Source organism: Trichechus manatus, unplaced genomic scaffold (assembly GCF_000243295.1).
Source record: "Trichechus manatus latirostris isolate Lorelei unplaced genomic scaffold, TriManLat1.0 scaffold00001, whole genome shotgun sequence".
NCBI classification, from domain to species: domain Eukaryota; kingdom Metazoa; phylum Chordata; class Mammalia; order Sirenia; family Trichechidae; genus Trichechus; species Trichechus manatus.
Genome location: NW_004443937.1, coordinates 4,067,415 through 4,088,637, shown reverse-complemented (window position 1 = coordinate 4,088,637; position 21,223 = coordinate 4,067,415). Strand labels below are relative to the sequence as shown.

General features: G+C 44.3%; 1 protein-coding gene across 1 annotated transcript in view; it reads right to left on the bottom strand.

The window, feature by feature from the left end:
* ITPR1 (inositol 1,4,5-trisphosphate receptor type 1) overlaps positions 1-21,223 on the bottom strand; it is a 399,887-nt gene that overhangs the window by 10,039 nt on the left and 368,625 nt on the right. The window contains exon 58 of the mRNA XM_023735093.1: positions 663-824. Within this exon, the coding sequence (XP_023590861.1) occupies positions 663-824 (162 nt within the window). The remainder of the gene's footprint in view (positions 1-662; positions 825-21,223) is intronic.

Sequence of the window (21,223 nt, the reverse complement as noted above, 5' to 3'; positions counted from 1 at the left end):
AGCATCTATATTATTGATAGGGAACAGGATGGGGGCAGGGGGCAGCATTTCTGTAGACTATTAAGCTCTGTGAGAGCAGGGATCATGTCTACATCATTCACTGTTTTATCTCCAGCATAATGCCTGGCATATGATAGGCACCCTAAGTATGTGTTTGGCAAATAAATGAACCAAAAAGAGCTTTTCCATGACTACGGTTTATCCCTGGTCACTGGATTTAAATATCTTGGGTGAAGTGTTGATGGATTTGAGAGCTAGGAAGCAAAATCAGTAAGAGCTTTTTAATCTCCTATCAGTGATTAACCTAAGTAAAAAGGGTATACCTTTACGCATCCAATTTTTTGTACAGTACTTCATTAAAGTAATTTGCATTTTCCCATTTTCTGGTTTTGTCTTTCATATTAAAACCTTGTCCTTAAAAACACTAAAAGTAGTACCAGGGGCTTATTCAGTTAAAGGAGAGTGAAGGGGGGAGGAAGTGGAGACTATTGCAGTAAATGAATTTTTCCTCCGTTGCCAGGTTCTTTTCAGTCCAGGAGAACTGCTCCAAATTTCAACATAAGCACTACTAATTTATTCTCATCAAATTTGGTGTCTGTGCGTATGTGTGTGTGTGTGCGCGCGATGTGTGTGTGGAGGTGGATGAGATTTTGTTTCTTTACCTGATCCTTTAATTCTGACAGCTGGCCAGAAAGATTAGTGACCAGCTTCATGGTGGACTCCAGCTTCTCCTGCAGGTTCCGCAGCTCATTCTGTTCTCCGTCAGAATCACTGCTGACCAAGGACATGGCTCTCATCCTAGGGAACCAATCAAGGTTTCGTTCCTAGAATCCACATTAAAAGAAAAAAAGGAGTCTGGAGTCAGTTCCAGAGGTAGACACAAGACAGGCAATCTTCAACCTCACCATGTCATATTTCTAGGTGCCATGTCTCATTAGGTTGGTTATCTGTTGCAGAACTAACATGCTGGGTACTTCTAGAAGCAGCATACTGGGAAAATGGTTTGCAAATCCTCTGAAAGTGAAATGAATTTTAAGATCCCAGGTGTTTTGTTACAGATGTTTATGTGTACATCTGCTTGGGAGAGGATGGTGAAGAGGCTGAAAGTGGGGAACAGAGAGCTGGTTCCCTTCCCTGTTGGTAAGCTTGTGGAAACCACTCCTCTAACTCGTGTTTCCTCTTCTGTCCAGCCTGAAATGGTTGGCAGGTGCTGTGAGCTGGGATTAAAGAGAACCAGTCAGTTTTCTTTCCCTGTCATTGCCATCCTTTTGATGTCTCTAGCCTATACCTAAGGAGCCCTGGTGGCGCAGTGGTTAAGCAAAAGGTTGGTGGTTCAAACCCACCAGCCGCTCTGAAGGAGAAAGATGTGGCAGTCTGCTTCCATAAAGATTACAGCCTTGGAAACCCTATGGGGCAGTTCTACTCTGTCCTGCAGGGTCACTAGGAGTTGGAATTGACTCAACAGCAATGGTAACAGGGAGCCTATGCTTGTAAACAGTAGTTTCTCACTACTGATGAACAGAAGAGGACAGGACAGACTTTTCCTCCCACCCTACTTCCTTCTGCCCACATATGCCTTTCTCCTAAAGAGTATGCCTCACAAGTCCTGTGCAGAGAGGCAGAAATGAGCAGTAAGAAAAGCTTAATCAGCATGAGATAAGGGGAAGAAGACTGACTCATCCAGATCTAATTAGTGTTATGTCTTGCCTGGCCCATTTTGATCCTTCAGGATAAATTTAAAAACATTTTAAAACAAATCATGTCCCTCCCCTAGCCCCCTCGCCCCAGTACACACACAAAAATAATTTGCTGTTGTTGCTTTGTGTACACCAGGGGTCACCAAAATTTTTCTAAATAGTAAATATTTTCATCTTTGTAGGTCTCTGTCACAACTACTTAACTACTCTGCAGTTATAGCCTGAAAACAGCCATAGACAATATGTAAATTAATGGCATGGCTGTGTTTCAATAAAACTTTATTTACAAATATCCAGTGGCAGGCCAGATTTGGCCCACTGGTCAGAGTTTGCTAATCTCTGTTGTACATGATAGAAGGCATCAACGTACTTAAAATCAAAAACAATATTACACAAAACATATGTAAATATTATAAATCAAGTGACACAAGTATACTGTCTTGACCTGAGGCAAGCCAGCGATACAGAAATCACAGAAGAACAGGTTGAAAAATACTACAAAGAAAGCACACTGCATTGGCAATGTAGCATCATGCCCACTTTAGGGCGTTTCCTTAAGACATGTGGGGAGTCTAGTGGGTGGGAACTCACTAGCCTGTTACCTTAGTATAGTAATTAAGACGTAGTAGGCATTTAATAAATATTTATGGAAGGAAGAAATGAAAATCATCTCTGTTTCCTGCTTGGGGTCTGATGACAAATGTTTAACTCATAAACCTGAGTAGCTCATAATGACTGCTAGATATGAAAAGTGACAATCTCTACCTTCTTATCCACCACCCATCTGTCAGTTTGTCATACTGAGGTGGCTTGCATGTTGCTGTAATGCTGGAAGCTATGCCACAAGTATTTCAAATACCAGCATGGTCACACATGGTGAACAGGTTTCAGTGTAACTTCCAGACTAAGACAGACTAGGTAGAAAGGTCTAACTATCGACTTTTGAAAACTAGCCAAAGGAAACCTATGGATCACAAAAGAACATTGTACAATTTGCTTGCTTTGGACATGTCATCAGGAGGGATCAATCACTGGAGGATGACATCATGTCTGGTAAAGTGAAGGGCCAATGAGGGTGAGGGAGACCCTCGGTAAGATGGAGTGACACAGGACTGGGCAACATTTCATTCTGTTGTACATGAGGTCGCTGTTAGTCAACTCCACAGCGACTACCAACAACAACTTTCCTATACCGAATACCCTGTGATAGACACTTAATTCACATGTGACTTTATGTTAGCTTGTATTCATCTTAATCAATTTTCTATCCCAGAGCAATGGGCAAAAGACCATTGGACACAATACCCCCTTTCAAAGATGATTAGTTTAAAAATCTGAAGTGTTTCCCTGTGTGTAATGGATTTTCTACTGTGTATCCACAATGAAAAAGAGAGGGAGAGCAGGCGTCTGAAAACATTTAAGGGTGGTACAGACACCGAAAGGCAGCTGAGGTGACCCATAACTGATTAGACTGATGGCTTCTGTGTCAATCCTTCAGTCATATTCACACTGTCCCACCAAGGAACTATCCCGAGTTCAAGTCTGCACGACCATAGAGTCTGAGCAACTCTAAGGGAGGAATGAGTCTAATTTTTCAGAAGAAGGCACACGTGAGGGACAAGTGGCTGGCGCTTACTCATTGTTACGGGGACAAAGAGGCCCCACTGAAGGAAGAGAGAGGGCGTGGGCTGAGGTGAAGAAGCATTAACCCAAAGCCTAGTTTCAGAGATCATATATCAGAAGGTCGAAAAGCTGTCAGAGGTCCCAGATATGCACAGACTGACCCTGAAGGAAAAGAAGAAATTGAAGAGCAGAGATCCAAAGTCCCACTGAAACTCTCCAACTCTGAGGAACCTATGGATAAATCACCCACTGCAATGGGAGGGAATGTGATGCCAGGCGGGAATGGAGGTCACCGATCCTACTGCTGCATTTCATGATGCAGAAAACTAAAGCCCTGGAAAGTCTTTTGTCCTCAAGGGACAGGACTCATTCCAATTTTTTAAAGGGGATCCTGAGAACGGTCTCATGTTTACAGATTGTAAACTGTTGGTATTGAGTATATTTTTGGGGGAAATATTCAGTATTTCTTTTCTTTTTTGACTTTACAGAATAAATTTTCTTTTCTCACCGTCCAGGAGGCTAGAAGTCTGAATTCAAGGTGTGGCTGTAAGGGGAGATCCTTCCTTGTCTATTTCAGCTTCTAGTAATGGCAATCCTTGTCTTGTAGATGGATCTGTCTCTGTCATTGACCACCCCACCCCATATTTGACTGTGTCTATTGTGCACTTTTTTTTTTATTGTGGTAAATATATATGTAACAAAACATTTACCATTTCAACAACCTTCACACGTACAGTTTAGTGATATTGTGTTCATCATGTTGTTTAACCATCACCCTTAACTGTTCCCAAATTTTTCCATCATGAACTGTTCTTTTGATTCAAATCAATAGTATAAGCACTATCAGCCTCCTTGGAAGATGATATTTTTAAAAATATAAGAAATTCAGCAAACGCTTAAGGAGCACCCCATTTCTCTGCTTGCTGCCGAGCATACAGCAGTGAACATCTCAGACGTGGCCCTTGCATGTCTGGATCTCCTGGGAATGGAAATGGCTTTGATCCGGAAAGTATGAGATAGGGCTCCTGCCATCAAAGAGTGTGTAATTTAGTTAAGGAGAGAGGACACCTAGATTAAAATAAAACAAAAGAAACAATGGAATACAGCAGGCTATCGTTGTTGGGTGCCGTTGAGTCAATTCCCACCCAATGTGACAAAGGATAACTTCCCTATAGGGTTTTCTTGGTTTTAGTTTTTATGGAAGCAGATCACCAGGTCTTTTTCTTACCGAGCCACTGGGTGGGTTTGAACCACCAACGTTTCGATTAACAACTGAGTGCTTAACCGTTGTGCTAACTTAGCCACAGTGTCTGTGATGGGCTTGGAAGAAAGGTTAGCACTTTGCCAACCTAGGGTTAAGCATCAGGATTCTCAAAAGACAGTAGAGGCACGATGAGGAAATCAGTTTGGCTGAAGTTGGGGATTAGAGGAGAGAGGTAAGAGTAGCTCAGACTGCAGAATCCCAGAGAATTGGTCAGAGGTGTGGGACAAATTGGAGTAGGAGAGAGACTAATGACACGGCATGAAATGATGAAGGCTGGGACAAGGGGGCTGGCAGAGGGAGAGAGAAGGAAGGAAATGAGCTGGAGTCCCCTCGAAGGCTCAACAGGCCTAACTAGATAGAGGGAGTGTAAGAGACGGCCATGTGCAAACTGCTTTAGGGAACGGCTGTAACTCACCTGTAACTAACTTATTACTGACAAGCAAATGAATGCTAAACTGTCTAAAATGGTTAGAGAATTAATCTAAAATCTGGCGCTCCAGTCTTTCATATGTTCATTTGCTTAGCAAACCCTGTATAAAAATAGCAAACACAGATTTCCAAACAGAGTCTGTCCACACTAATGAGGTCTTCAAAAGAATCCAGAAAATCAACGCACTGAAGAGTCTGCATGCAGCTGAATATTTAAGGAACAGTTTCCCTTCTTCATTCTAATAACAAGTGACCAAATTACCATAGATTAAAATGAGAGTTTTTCCATGGTATATTCCCATCTTCTTTCATAGCATATGTGACTCCTGGCCCCCAAAGCAACGATTTCAGAAAGATCTTTGAACAAATGCAAAATGCACTGACTTCCTCCATTCAACAACCATTTACAGAACATTTACAGATTTCTGTGCAGTGGCAAAAACGGTTAAGCACTCAACTAACCTAAAGGTTGGCAGTTGGCACCCACCCAGTGGCATGTTGGAAGAAAGCCTTGGCAATCTGCTTCCAAAAAGATCACAGCACTGAAAACCCTATGGAGCGCAGTTCTACTCTGAAACACATGGGGTCGCCACGAGTGGGAATTGACTCGACACCAACAGGTTTTTTGTTTGGTGCCAGGCACAGGGCTATGTGCTAAGGATGTAAACATGAGAAAGACAAAGCCCCTGCCTTCAAGGTGCTTAGAGTCGAAGGACTGCGATCATGGTGCAGGTCTTAGGGCATGGTGCTTTGCCTCTGTGGAGCTCCATGTAGCCCCAGTGAGTGCCTACTAAGTACCTGCCGAACAAGTGCATGGGATCCACCAGCATTAGGATGATTGCTACTGGCATCTGTGCTCCTCACCTCAATAGCAAAGGAAATGCACTTATATCCTGTGTGCGTGAGTGTGTTTGCTTTTGCCTTATTTGTACTTCTACAAACCAGACACATGTAATCCTGGGGCATGAAGTCCCTGCTCAAGGGATACGTAAAGCCACAGAAAGAAATAATGCATCTTTTTAGAGTGTCCATTTTAGTCAATGGTGGTGGTGGTTGTTAGGTGCTATCGAGTCAGCCCTGATTCATAGCGGCCCATGCACAATGGAACAGAACGCTGCCTGGTCCTGCATGATTGGTTGTGGACTGGACCATTGTGATCCACAGGGTTTTCACTGGCGGATTTTCAGAAGTAGATCACTAGGGCTTTTTTCCTAGTCTGTCTTAATCTGGAAGCTCCGCTGAAACCTGTGTATCATCACAACAATACGCAAGCCTCCACTTACAGACAGGTGGTGGCTCCATACGAGGTGCGCTGGCTGGGAATTGAACCCAAGTCTCCTGCGTGGAAGTCGAGAATTCTACCACTGAACCACCACTGCTACCGTTTAGTCAATGGTAAATGATTGCAAATATTTTTATATTAAATATACACAAAAAATGCCCTGGAGCTGAACATGAAATTGATACATATTTTAAAGATAAAACCCAAGACTTCAAACAAATTGAAGCTGCAGGCTATTTTGGGCCATAGTTCCGGATCCTGGGGACGAACTCTCATGCTCTACTCAGAGAAAGCCTTCAGTGCAAAGTTGGAAAAGGATTTCCCATCTAGATATTTATCACTTGCCACCATATAGGTTCTCCCCCACTGCCTCTCTCCAACCTTAGTATCTAATTATGAAAAGCTGGGATAGGGGACTACCACTAAATTCTAACTCTATGAAACAAGCTCAAGTACGGAGAAGCCAGGTGCCCTGGATGGCATATTTTGTTATCTTTTCTGCACTGAGGTGGGTAGATGCACCAATATGAGATCCTAGGTGTTAGTAGTGTTTTGATTAAGTAATTATCCTGGGCTGTTTAGTCAAATCTCAAATTACCAAGGAGTACCTAGTAGTTCCACCGTCGCTCTGTCTCTCTGTTGTACTGTGGAGGCTTGTGTGTTGCTATGATGCTGGAAGCTATGCCATGAGTATTTTAAATACCAACAGGGTCACCCATGGTGGACAGGTTTCAGCAGAGCTTCCAGACTAAGACAGACTAGAAAGGAAGTCTAGGACACTGTATTTGATGAAGTAGAGAGCCACTGAGGCGAGAGAGACTCTCAGTGGGATGGAGTGGCATAACAGCTGCGCCATGATGGACTTGAATGTGCTGGGAATCCTGAAGAAGATGCGGGACCGGGCGACACTGCCTTCTGCTGTACCTAAAGTTACCGTGAGTCAGAGTTGATCTACCCAGTAGTTACAATTAATCAGCAATTTTAGCCAAACTGTTTTCTTGATCTCCGTTTGGTTTTACATCCTGTTCAGTAGGGTAAGTTCCAATGTGGTGTCAGATTCCTTCACCCACAGGACCACCCTCTGCACAGAGAATCTAAATCTTTAAATGAAAATGTTTAGACTATCCCAATTATGAACACAGGGAGCAGAGAAAGAACATCTGAATCCCATTACTTTTCAGTTAGCTAAGCCTTTCATACAGAAGGCTGAGCTGTTTGCTGCATCACTCCAGGGGAGCCTGTCAGAGCCCAAAGGCCTGTAAATGTTTGCAGAATCTTGCCTTTATGTCTATTCAAGATCAAAAACATGTCTCAGAGTCTTGGCTTCTATTGCATTTTTGGGAAAGTCATCTTCAACTAAGATATTTTGTTTATACACGAGTTCATCTTGGGGGGTGTGTGTGTGTATGCGGTCGAGGTGGGGGAAGGGAGGGGCTCAGGGTTCCCTGAGCGTCTGTCACTCCGGGTCGGAGACTTCCCTCAGTGTGTCCCTCACTCCTTGCTGCTGTCATCTCACATACCAATGTCGTTAGGTACTGTCTGCCCTGGTCCTCCTACAATCCAGCCTGTGCAGTTCCCGTCACGGCAAGCGCTTCCTCTGCCGGGGCACACAGACTGACTGAAGCCACAGCCGGAAGCAGGCTGACCACAAGTGCTAAGGTTCTGGTTAGTTCTTTTCTAGGTAAAGTTGGAAAAGTCCCTGCAAAGGCAAACACTGAGGTTTTAGACACGGGGGCGGCATTGACCAGCCTCTTGAAATGTCCTTGACTGGAAGGTAGGGGTGTGTACGTGGTGTGTTTGTGTGTGTGTGTGCGTGTAAGACAGAGGGACAGAGAAGGAAGTTGGATCATAAGATGCAAATGTTAACCATTCTGAGAAGCATTTTTTTTTTCTCCCTCTTCCCAGGTTTAACTGAAGAGGCTGTTCTAAGAAAGACTGCTGAGGTCATCAATTACCTCCTCAGAGACGCTCAGGTAGTTTTGTTTATCATGAAAACAGTGGGAACACTTGTTGATGACTCTTTTGTTCTCTTATAGCTAGATTAGAGAATTTTAATTTTTTTTTAGGTAGGGGGTTGGAAGGTAAAAGAAAGAGTCCCGGAAAAGAAGATGGGCCCTGGAAAAATAAACCTGTCGCTTCTTTACTCTCTAGAACTCTCTCTGGGAAGATTCAAGGAGGTAAAAGCTGCCCTTTCAACTGAAATGTCAGCTGCATTTCTTCTTATCTTACCAAGCAAGAAGACAAATTGGATTTTCCCAGTATGCCAGAGGATGCTTAGGTGACAGGAATGACTAAAAGCGGCGGGCGGGCGGGGTGGGCGGTCTAGAAACAGATATTTGGCTTCCCAGTATATCCAAACCCTCAGAAAATGCCTGGAGGAAGATGACTGAAAATAATACACAGCTTTTCAAAAACAGGATTATAGGACACCCAATAAACTTTATAGCATTTGTTCCTTTTGTAAGAAAGGGAGATTATTTCCATTAAAGAAAAGGGAGATAATTAATCTTTATAGCTCACTTTCCTAAGAGCACAGCAAAAAAAAAACCCAAAAACCCAGAATCTTGCCCTGGGTAAAAAATGCTGAAAATGATCTCTAACGATGCTCAGTGACTCTGAAATTGCCAGTTATAATATCTTTTATACATTAAAAATAAAAACGTAACTAAAAAAAAAAAATGGGCCCCACACCTGGAACTTGTTGGCTAGCCCCAAATTCAAGGATTCAGTCCTAAAGTACAGTGAATGCAAACCACAAACAATATCCCTATTTCTCATGTGGCATATAAGAACCCTGTACATTTTTACAACAACCTGTGATGTTAATGTAACAATGGAAAGAGCAATAGCCTGGAATCGGGAGTTGAGGCATTCAAGTCCTGACCCTCCAATGTGTTTACAGGACCGTAAATGAGTCAGCTAATCAACCCAGATCATCTCTGTTTCCTTTTTCTTTTTAAACCCATCACCAACTACCTCCCAGGGTTATTGTAAGGATCAAATATGATTGTGGCTGTGAACGTGTTCCATAAACTAGGAAACATTATGCAAAAGCGTTATAAATCAATACATCATTTGCCCAGGTTCACAAGCCTAGTTATGGAGTCAGCACCACAATCCAGATATTGACTCTAGTTTCAGGACTCATTTTCCATGTAGAGTTATGTCCTTTCTTTCTTTGGGATAGCGTTTTAGAGATACGGATTTCTCTTTGACAAATGAAGCCACGTGAAGGTTGCCCCAGCTGCTGGCAGGTTTAGGTGTCTGTTACGGAGCTCTGAATGACATTACTAAAACAGGCCACATTATATAATCTTCAGCTGGGCTGGAATTACCGATTACCCTTCCCAGACTCGGTTAATAGTTGTTCTTGGATGAGGCAGTGTAACAAAGATTTGCTTGTGCCAACAGAGAGAACCACACCCATTTCTGATGAAATCCTTAAGAAAACCCAGCAGCAGAATCGTTCTTTTATGTCATTCTAGGGCCACAGGTGACAGGTTCTCTGGGCGCCTACGGGGACCATAAGAAAGCAAGTGTCCGCCAGTTTGGGGTGACATAGCCGGGTCCCGGGTTTCTTGGGGCTGCCAGGCTGAGGAAACCAGAGGTCATGGAACAGGAGAGAAAGGTGGGGCCAGTGGCCTGTGCTGGACAAGGGCAGGGCCGGCCCATTGGAGATTCCTAATATAGAACAATCATGCTAACTCTCCTTTCTCCCAAACTCACGTCCAAGCTGGGTCATGACATTTGGCTTAGGCAATTTCCCCTGCATTTTCAATTAGCTAAGAAAGACACCAGAATTTTCCCTAAGGTTATGTATGGGACTTCAGCAATTTTTATTTGCTTTCCTCTATTATTTTTCTGGGTTCCATTAGCTTTTAACTTTGATGTCTTATTACTTTTACACAATAATATGTTTTGCTTGCCTGCAGACTTTAATAGCTTTCCAAAGTTCTTTGCTGTTGTTTCAGGGAAAAATACTCGGGTTTATCTTTGAAACACATACACATGTACGCACACACACAGAGATGCAACTCATGGGCCTCACCAATAAACTTCTTCCCATACAGTAGTGTTTCGTCCAACTATATGATCTGATGAGTTTATATACTGGAAAACACCTCTTGGCTGCAATGGGTTTACTCAAGGCCAGCCCTGCCTATACATGCACTGAGAAAGAAGTGATAGGAAAATGTCGTCTTTATCACCATCTTTCCAATTTCAGGAAGAGATGAAAAGAAAGTTACCATCCCTGTTACTGACTTGAGAGTGGTTGTGGAAGAAAGGTGCCACACAGATTGATCTCTTGATTAAGGGTGAAAGAGATGATCTGCCATGTGCAGATTCTCCAAATTCCTTAATCTTGTCCACATCCTCCAACTTTCCAACCTGCCCCTAACACTCTGATCCCAAATATGTACTAGTTGTTCACATAGTCTCCCCTTCTCCCTCTTGACACTTCCGTCCTTTCTTCTGATACAGACGCTAAGTCCCCCACTCCCTCTTTAGAATTTCATGAAATCCTACCATCTCTTTGAAAGCTGCTTCATGAAATGTGGGAGCAAAAAAATGGCATAAGAGACGCTTCGGTTGAATTTTCCCATTTTACAGGTGGTAAAACTGAGGCCCTAAAGAGAAGTGAAAGGTGAAACAGAGTCTTGGTCAACTGTATAACCATCGCTTTAAATACAAATGATTATACCTAAATACACTGAAACCTATGAGAGCTGGAATTTGATGGGACTGCCTTGTTTTTGGGGGTCTCACAAGTTTTCTGCCTTTGACAAGGTACAGTCTTACCACTTTTCTATCACTCGCTTGAGTGGAAAATGTTGCAGTTTTCCTTCTCTGACAGGTTTCTGCCTTACACAGGTTCCGGTTTTCATAGGTTTTATTGTACTAATGTTTTTTCCTCATTCTCACATTCCCTAGAGGCTTGCTGGTAAGCTTCACTTTAAAGTGAGAAGTTTTAAAGAATTCTCAATATGTATACTTGATATACACTCACTATGAGTCAGAATCGACTCGACGGCAATGAGTTTGTTTTCTTTTTTTTTTTGATGGTCAAATTCAGAACATTTTCCTGGTTAGAGCATTTTTACAAAGGCCAGATGGTTAAACACTCCTCAGTAGTATATGATTTAGTTGTCACTGAGTCTGCTTCGACTCATGGCAACGTTATATACAACAGAACGAAACGCTGCCTGGTCCTGCACCATCTTCACGATCGTTGGTATGCTTGAGTCCATTGTTGCGGCCACTGTGTATTTTGCGTGCTTTCCAGCCTGGGAGCTCATCTTCCAGCACTATACCAGACAACATTCTGTTGTGATCCATGGGGTTTTCATCAGCTAATTTTTGGAGGTAGATCGCCAGGCCTTCCTTTCTAGTCTGTCTTAGTCTGGAAGCTCTGCTGAAACTTGTCTACCAGGGGTGATATTAGAAATACTACTGGCATAGCTTCCAGCATGAGAGCAACTGCAAGCCATCACAGTACAACAAACGGGTGGGCGTATGATGCTACAGTTTAGCTCTATTAGACACAGATGATACTTAAAACAGAAGTAAAGGAGTTAAGGAGTTACAAGTGTCGTCAGGGTGTCTGGAATCGAAGGGGCAAGTGGCAGCCCAGGGGGGTTTGCAGTGGGGAAAGAGCAAAAGGGTGGTTCAAGGTATGGAGGGAGAAAATGGCATTTTCCAGGCTCATCAAATCTGGTGAGTTGGGGAAAACATGCCAATATTTTATAGACATATTGGGTAATCCAATGGGAAGAAGAATATCATGGGTCGTGAAACCAATCTTCAATTACTGATCTAACAACTGTTGTGCAGAACTTTGATATTCTGCACAGACTCATGGACCATGGACCATATTCTTGTGTATAACTGAGTCCCTGTGCTCTGTTTTAGCATATAAATCCCTTGAAGACAGATTATGGCTATGGTTAATGTGCTCAACTGTTAACTGAAAGGGTGAGGTTCGAGTCCACCCAAAGGTGCCTCGAAAGAAAGGCTTGGTGATCTACTTCTGAAAAATCAGCCACTGAAAACCCTATGGAGCACAGTTCTACTCTGACACACACAGGGTTACCGTGAGTTGAAGTCAACTTGATGGCAACTGGTACTGGTTAACCCACTGTTACAAACAGTGACCAGCACACCCTCTGTGAAGGTTAGAATGTGGTGAATGCAGAAGAGAGAGCAGGGAGGTCACTGCAGACCTGGAATCCAAGTGTCAACTACTTCATAAAGTATGCAGTAGGACGAGGGGTGACTTCATACCCTCTAGACAAGAGGGCAAAATGTGTCATAAGCCTGGGTGGGGAAACTTAAGCTGAGCGACTACCTTGTGCAGCTGCTACTGACAGGAACCCAAGCTCCAGTGGCAAGGGTGGGGTGGGAGCATGCCTGCTGGCTGGGTGGCGAATCCAGTGATGCTGACACACTGTTTCCAGACACCAAGAAGCAAGTGCCAAGTACCTCTCCACTTCTCCCTTGCTCAGATATTCTTGAACTCCACCCGTGGTGTCAGCTAACTGCAGAAGACATTCTGGGGATTGTATTTAGAGGGCAGCACAGGCTGTATCCTTACGCATGGGTGAGGGCTTTCAGGGCACAGGTGGCATTTTAACCAATGCTCACAGCCTCCTAGGTTAGGCAGGAAAGCTGTTGATGAGCAGTCCTGGCTGAAATATCCATGTCCCAGGGGTTTATCAAGGTTTATACCTGCCTCCAAGTATTCTCACTGGAATTCCAGAATAAAAGTTTGAACCCATCACCATACATCTGCACAGAAGCAGAGGGTTTCTGGGTTACTTCATCCACAGCTAGGCCCCCTCCCCCAACCTCCGACTGATATGAAGCACGGATGAGGTGAAAGCTTAGGTGAAGAGGTCAGGGGAGAGTGATGCTCACACCTTGTGGAGCAAGTACTCCCTCTCTTTTCCTGTCACCAGGAAAAAAACAGTTGCCATCTAGTCAACTCCAACTCACGGTGACCCCATGTGTGTCAGATTTTTCAGAAGTAGATCTTCAGGTCTTTCTGCCAGGTGCCTCTTGGTAGACTTGAACCTCCAACTTTTCCGTTAGCAGTCAAGGGTGTTAATGGTTTGCACCACCCAGGGACTCACCCTGTCTGTCAAGGACTCCTGATTCCTAATTTCCTTGAATTGAGACGCCTGGTAATAGCTGGATCAATTTTTATGTTGTCTTCCCTATTGATGTCACCACTGCAACGTCTGTTGTTTCTGCACTTCCAGGGCCTAGCCTTTGTCGAGCTATGATCCACAAGTAACTCCCTGTCTCCGTTTCTGACCCTAGTTATGCCCTGTAGGCCCTTCACTCAGATCCCTGGACTAGCTCTGGCAGAATGTGGCTGTCCCAACTCTGGAAAGTGCCTGTCTGCAACTCTTGGGTCAAAAAAGGTGCAAGACTTTAGCCAGTTCCCCTTTTAAACTTAGTAATGAAACTTAGGTATGTCATTCCCACTGTGATCTTTTGCCCTCCTTAACATGCTGCTTTCTGACTGAACTTGCTTCCTGTATCTTCTTATCAAACATAGATAAATACAAGGGCTAGAGCCATATACTCTGTTGCTTTTGAATCTTCTTACAGTGTTTCCTCATAGTAAATGTTTAATAACCAAACAACGAAACCCACAGCCCTTCAGTCGATTCCGACTCATAGCAACCCCACTGGGTTTTCAAGGTTGTAAATCTCAATGGAAGCAGACTGCCACATCTTTCTCCCTCAGAGCCAATGGTGGTTTCGAACCACTGACCTTTCGGCTAGCAATTGATTGCTTTAACCACTGTGCCACCAAGGCTCCTGAGATGTTTAATAGTGCTTAATTATCTAACAGTTTATTTGCTGAGAATAGTTGCCCAGGAAATGTTTTCAGGCAAGAAGGCTCTCTTTCACATTGCTTTTTTGATGTAAATTACTAGAGGCTTTCACCACGGAATTTTCAGGAATGCAGGTTCCTGGACTCTCTCCTCTTGCACTCGACTGCTATCTGAAAGGTCGGAATGGAAAGGTTGAAGTTTGAGTCCACCCTGAGGTGCCTTGAAAGAAAGGCCTGGTGATCTACTTCTGAAAAATCAGCCATTGAAAACCCTATGGAGCAGAGGTCTTCTCTAACACACACGGGGTCTCCGTAAGTTGAAATCGACTCTATGCAACTGGTTAAAAAAAAAAAATCAAACCTGTTGCCGTCAAGTCGATTCTGACTCGCAGTGATCCTATAGGACAAAGTAGAACTGCCCCACAGGGTTTCCAAGCAGTGGCTGGTGGATTTGAATTGTCAACCTTTCGGTTAGCAGCCAAGCTTTTAACCACTGGGCCACCAGGGCTCCAAACACAACTGGTAGTAGGTGCATTCTAAGAGCTGCCACAATTATATTACTTTTGATTTGAAAGATGGCTCCTTTCCTTTTAGATTCCTGTAGAACTAGTTTCTGAAGAGGTCAAGTGAACTAACATATGATGGAACAAACTGAGAAATCTCCACTGGAATATGGTTCGAGAGAGATGGAGAAACAGAATACTTAGGAAAAGAGAGACGTGTCTAGCCCAGCTGTGAGAAAAAGTCAGCAGCAGGCTTAAACGATGATGGATCAGACATTCTAGTGTTTAATTATTGGGGAGTTAGACCCATTCAGATGAGTCATCTGGGTGTGGAGGCTCGAGTCTGGCTGTGGTTCTGGCAAATCGTCCTTCTCTTTTTAGTTAGACACCCATTCTCCCCCCAAGCCCAGCCACCAAAGAACATATTAGTCCCTGTTTCAAGCTTAAACCTGAAAAAAAACCAAACCCATTGCTATCGAGTCAATTTTGACTCATAGAGACCCTATAGGACAGAGTAGAACTGCCCATAGGGTTTTAAAAGCTGTAATCTTTATGGAAGCAGACTGCCACATCTTCCTCCTGCAGAGTGACTCATGGGTTCAAACCTTCGACCTTTTGGTTACCAGCCGAGCTCTTAATCATTGCACCACCAGGGTTTGTTTCAAGCTTAGGTGAGGGCAATGAAGCATATCAGATTTTAACAAGCCAAAATTAATATAGATTTCACATACACTCTTTGTAAGAGCTGCTCTTAGACTTTCTGTACTCCTGTCATTTCAAACACCGCCTGCAGTTCTTGAGGTGGTTGCCTGGTAGTGCTGCCGGCAGTGGCAGCTGAGAATTAAAACCTGTTTAACACACTAAGCTCCCGTCTTGTTGATTTATGCATTAGCTAGTCAGCATTACCTAGGAGATCCTCTTTCCCACTCTGCACCCAACCCCCATGGGGCCTTTTCTGGGCCTTGTCTCTTTGGAAGGTGGCTAATTCAGCACCACTAAGTTGTGTGTGTGTAGGTGGGCGGGGTGGGGCAGATTTAAGAGAGGCAGTGGTGGTTCAGTGTAGACTTTTCACCTTCTGTGCGGGAGACCCAGGTTCGGTTCTTGGCCAACGAACCTCATGTGCAGCCACCATCAGCGGAGGTTTGCGTGCTGCTATGATGCTGAACAGGTTTTAGCAGAGCTTCCAGGCTCAGATGGGCTAAGAAGAAAGGCCTGGTGATCTACTTCTGAAAATCAGCCAGTGAAAACACTGTGGATCACAATGGTTCGGTCTGCAACCAATCACGGGGATGGCACAGGCCTGAGAAGCATTTTGTTCCTTTGTGCACGGGGTTGCCGTAAGTCGTGCACCAACTCGACAGCAGCAACCAACAACAGCTGCAGGGGCAGCCTGGCAGAGGAGCCCGTCCAAGTCAGGAAAACACCGCGCTGCCAGACAACCAATGGCTGCAGGTTCTTGCTACTGAGAGTTGTCTGCATACACAGATATAACCACAGCTGGATATGAATGTGAGCATCAGGAAAAGTTAGAGCTTGAGTTCTGATTCAGCATATCTGGACTTCCTAGCTCTAGCACTTCCCAGCTGTGTGACTCTGGAAAAGCTGCTTAACTTCCCTGAGCTTGAGGTTTCCATCTGTAAATGGTAATAGTGCCACCTACTATGCTGTTATGAAGGTTAAACGACATGATGCATGTAAAGCATTTATTCTGTACAGACTGATTAAATATCACTATAGTTACAGTTATTAACCAATTTGCCCTTGCCATGGCAAACCACAACACAGCCCATACCACGACTCCTTACACAGCAGCCTTACTATGTTCCCGGACACTTCGGCTATCTTGGGAAGGTAGGATGTCTCCAGTTTAGTAGCCAATTACATACTCTCCTGGAGACCAGCAGTGGCCAGAGCAGCCGAGGATATCAGGACATTTTGAAAACTGGATGAATAATATTCTACCTGATTACCTTCTCTGTAAATGCAACTGACTCAAAAACTCCCCTCTGAAAATATAAGACTTGTATTAACAAGGTAGAAACCCAGGCTACCGAAGTGAAATCTATTTTGAATTACCAAAATTGATGTCTTATATTCAAGTTACTGTTTGGTTGTCTTTACCAGTCTTCCTTCTTAGTGCCTCCTGAGTTTCGAAACTCAGCTTCCAAGAATCACTTAGTCTGCTTATCAGATTGAGGACTGGCTTTTCCCCCGTGCTTGACTATAGTAGAAAATCGGGCTGCGGGGTCTTTGCTAGGAATCACATATTTGATCTTTTACCTGCAACATGTCTATTGTGCAGTCTTTAAATTCCTTCAGGGAAAGACACTCAGAACTAATTTAGCACTTACTCAGGTTAAATTCATCCTGTAGCATGGCTTGCCAAATCACTCTCTACAGACTAACACAAATTCACATTTCAGCTGGCACTGGGGCAAAGCCAAATTATGCTAAAATTATTCCCAAACAGGGTGTGTGGCACATAAATTATTGTGAAAATGTAAATGTAGTTCACAATTTTGCTTATTATAAGGCTATCATTAAAACCCTACATGACAGCATCAAAATTAGAGTTCCTAGGTAGGGCAAACGGTTAAGCCAGGGCTTTGACCTTGTTCATTCTGGTTCAAACCCCTGCTAAGAATTTGCCTTTCCACTCCAGATATACTGAATCAGAATCTACATTTTAACAAGATCCCCAAGTGATTCTTAGCTGAGAGTTTGCATTTCCATCCCAGATATACTGAATCAGAATCAGAACCTACATTTTAACAAGAACTCACCTGGGGAATCTTATTAAAAATGTAGGTTGATTCAGTAAGAATCACCTGGGAATCTTGTTAAACTGTAGATTCTGATTCAGTAAGAATCACCTGGGGGAGCTTGTTAAAATGCAGATTCTGATTCAGTATATGTGGGGTGGAAAGGCAAATTCTCAGCAGGGGTTCAAACCAGAATGAACCGGTTCAAAGCCCTAAGTTAAGCACTCGACTACTAGCTGAAAGGCTGGTAGTTTGAACCTACCCAGAGGCACCTTGAAAGATAGTTCTGGAGATCTGCTTCTGAAAGTCCACGGCCTCAAAAACCCTATGGAGCAGTTTTACTCTATACACATGGGGTCGTCATGAGTCAGAATTGACTTGACGGCAACTAACAACAACAACAACGTGGGAAATTCAGGGGTTTTCTTGCCTTGAATTCCCAGGGTCTCTGTGAAGTCACTCTGTAGTCACATTTCTCTGAAAGGACAGCCCTGTCTGGGGCCCAAGTCAAAAAATACGAAACTGCATCTGCAGTACAAAACGGTGCTGTGCGTTATAGCAGGGGAGGTTTGACCTCCAGTATAGCGATTCAGTGGCAGAATTCTCGCCTTTCATACAGGGCACCTGGATTCGATTCCCAGCCAATGCACTTCATGCACAATTACCACCTGTCTGTCAGTGGAGGCTTGCATGTTGCTGTGATGCTGAACATGGTTCGGCGGAGCTTCCAGACTAAGACAGACCAGGAAGAAAGGCCTGGTGATCTTTTTCCAAAAATCAGCCAATGAAGATCCTATGGATCACAACAATGTGATCCACAAGTGATCATGGGGATGGCACAGGACGGGGCAGTGTTTTGTTCCATTATGCATGGAGTTGCCACGAGTTGGGGGCCAACTTGACGGCAGCGAACAACAGTAGCCACGCTAGTTATGATGCCACCTTCAATCAGGTACTAGGATTTGGGGACAAATCTACCAGCAAACCAAGCATAATCTAAGGTTTGTTTTTAATGCACAGAATTCAGAGGCCATTGCCCAAATCAACTAAGCCCTAACTCTGAGCAGTGAAAATTGAGTAGTTGAGACCTAGAAACACATGCATAGAAGTCAGAAGTACCCCTGGCTGATTCGACTGAGAAGAAGAATGATGACGTCAACCTTGCGCTGCCTTCAAATTTAAGGAAATTTAAAGATTAAAAATTTAAGAGAGAGATAGAGCAATAGGAATTTTCCACGGGGGGAAGTTCTTGGAGTGAAGATGTCCATTCTGATTTTTCTTAGCAACAGCATGCCAACAGCCAAGACTTCTTACGCAGTCTTGGAAACAGGAAATCACGCTTCCTGTCAGCTCTTCTGCTGGGTTCAACTGAAGCCCCTCTGCTTCCTGGTGATGTCTGTTCATTCATTTGTTCTGCTGTCCACTCATTCACCTCACTCCACTCACGCCCTCAGTGGCAGCCTACCAGTCTCCAGGTTCTGTCGGGTACTTTTTCATCCATTTACGTCACTTCCACCATGCAGCAAATGTGTGAGCTAGAGGATCTAACCCTTCCCTGAGCCACCACTTAGCACACAAACATCTGGTTTCTTAGCAATTTGACATTCAGAGTTAAGAGTTCTTTGATGCTATGGGTTTTTAGGGTTTTAACTACAATTTACAGACGGGAAACTCAGGGTCAGAGAAGTCATGGGATTTGCATGAGGTTACGTGGTGGCTAGGAGTCCCTGGGTGGCGCAAACAGTTAAGCGCTTGACTACTAGACAAAACGTTGGTGATCTGAACCCGTCCAGAGGCGTCTCAAAACACAGGCCTGGTGATCTGCTTCTGAAAGGTCACAGCCTTGAAAACCTATGCAGCAGTTCTATTCTGCATACACGGGGCTGCCCCAAGTCAGAATAGACTAGGTGGCCACTAATGACACTGCATGGTGGCTAGGAGGTAGTAATGCATCTCATGTGCAGCCACCACCCACCTGTCAGTGGACGCTTGTGTGTTGTTGTGATGCTGAACAGGTTTCAGCAGAACTTACAGACTAAGATGGACTAAGAGGAAAGGCCTGGTGATCTACTTCCAAAAATCAGCCAGTGAAAACCCTGTGGATCACAATGGTCCTATCTGCAACCGATCATGGGGATGGCACAGGACCAGGCAGCATTTCGTCCTGTTGTGCGTGGGGTTGCCATGAGTTGGGGGCCGACTCAACAGCAACTTACAAAACAGGAGGTAGCAAAGCTGAATCCCAAACCTTGGAATCTTCTGCTTCCAAATTCAACTTGGGTAGTGACAACTTCATGGCAAGCATCGGCCTGGCCCTGGCTTTGCCAGGGATATTCCCATCTCCAGTGAAAGGAGAAAGAGGATGGCCACAAGGAGAACGTAGAGAACATACAATCTTCTCTTATGTTTAAGATCAATTTGTGGATGAACATCTGCTTGCTAAGTTCTCATCTGGGAGGCAGAGCTTCTTCAAATGTTCTCTTTTTCCCCCCCGAGATGGCAAGACACTCAGTATGTTGCCATTTATAGACAGAGGAGATCCTGGTACCTTGACTGTAGAGCAGTTCCAGGAGGAAATTAGGAAAGTCCATGTGTCTGACCCAGCAGGGCTGTCTCGTCTTTTCTTTCTAGCTAGGTTTCTAAAACAGTTTCAAAGATGCCACCAGAGTAGGAAATCTGCCTTCAGAAGAAGGATCTACGTGAGACGGCAAACACTCGGCAGCCGCCCCCCTTCCCACACTTTTGCTCATGGCTAGTCATCTGTCATTCTCTCACAGTCAGTCTGGGCTCCGAAGAGCCCCTCTCAGTGCAGTGCCAGGGAGATTCCATGTACCTTTTGTTGATTTTTAAAGATAAAATCCTACTTGCCACTCCCGATGCCACCCTATCTCCAAGGAGTGGTTGTTTTCAGGGTACCAGCACCTAGGTGGTGTAAGTGGTTAAGCACTCAGCTGTTAACCAAAAGGTTGGAGGTTCAAGTCTACCCAGAAGTGCCTCAGAAGAAAGGCCTGGTGATCTATTACTGAAATATCAGCCATTGAAAACCCTGTGAAGCACAGTTCTATTGTCACACATGAGGTAGCCATGAGTTGGAGTCAGCAACTGGGGGTTGGCTTATCAAAGAAGTCACCTGGCTTTTCCTCTCAGCAGTGATGGCCGGATGCCTGCTCCCTCAGGAGCAAGGCTTGAGGGCCACCTCATCTCTCTGCCATGGCTACCCCACAGTGTATGACTAAGTCAGCTCCATGGTGGGGGCATGGAGCCTTCTCCACCATACCTCTGTGTTCCCGTGGAGTTCCAGCCCCTACTAAGTGACTGAGCTGAGCAGCTCCTGACCTACCACGGCTAATGCTCTGTTAGGAGTCCCCAGCAGGAATTCATGTGGCTTGAAGGCACGTGTGGCTTAAGACACTGCCTTTCAGCTAGCAAATTTAACACTTTCCTGAGCCAGCACGTAGTGCACAAACATTTGGTTCCTTAGCAATGTGACATTCAGAGTTAAGAGTTCTTTGATGCTATGGATTTTTAGGGGTTTTGACAAGAAGTCTTGTACAAAGAATGATGTTGACAGGGAAAAAGCATACTGGGTGCAAGGCTTTTCAAAGCATCGCCAGTGCAGTGGGCTTTGATCAAGCCGGATGGCAGGTGGCTGCAGGGATGGTGTCTGGCTCTTAATCCTCAGCAGGTGACTGCTCACAAGACTCCTTGAAGTCTTCATTATTGAGGCAGAAACCCAAAAGGGCATAGAGTAAGGTGATTAACAGAAAACTTCAAAAGTGGCCCTTGGCACTTTAGCCCTTTGGCAGTATCAACAATGGGA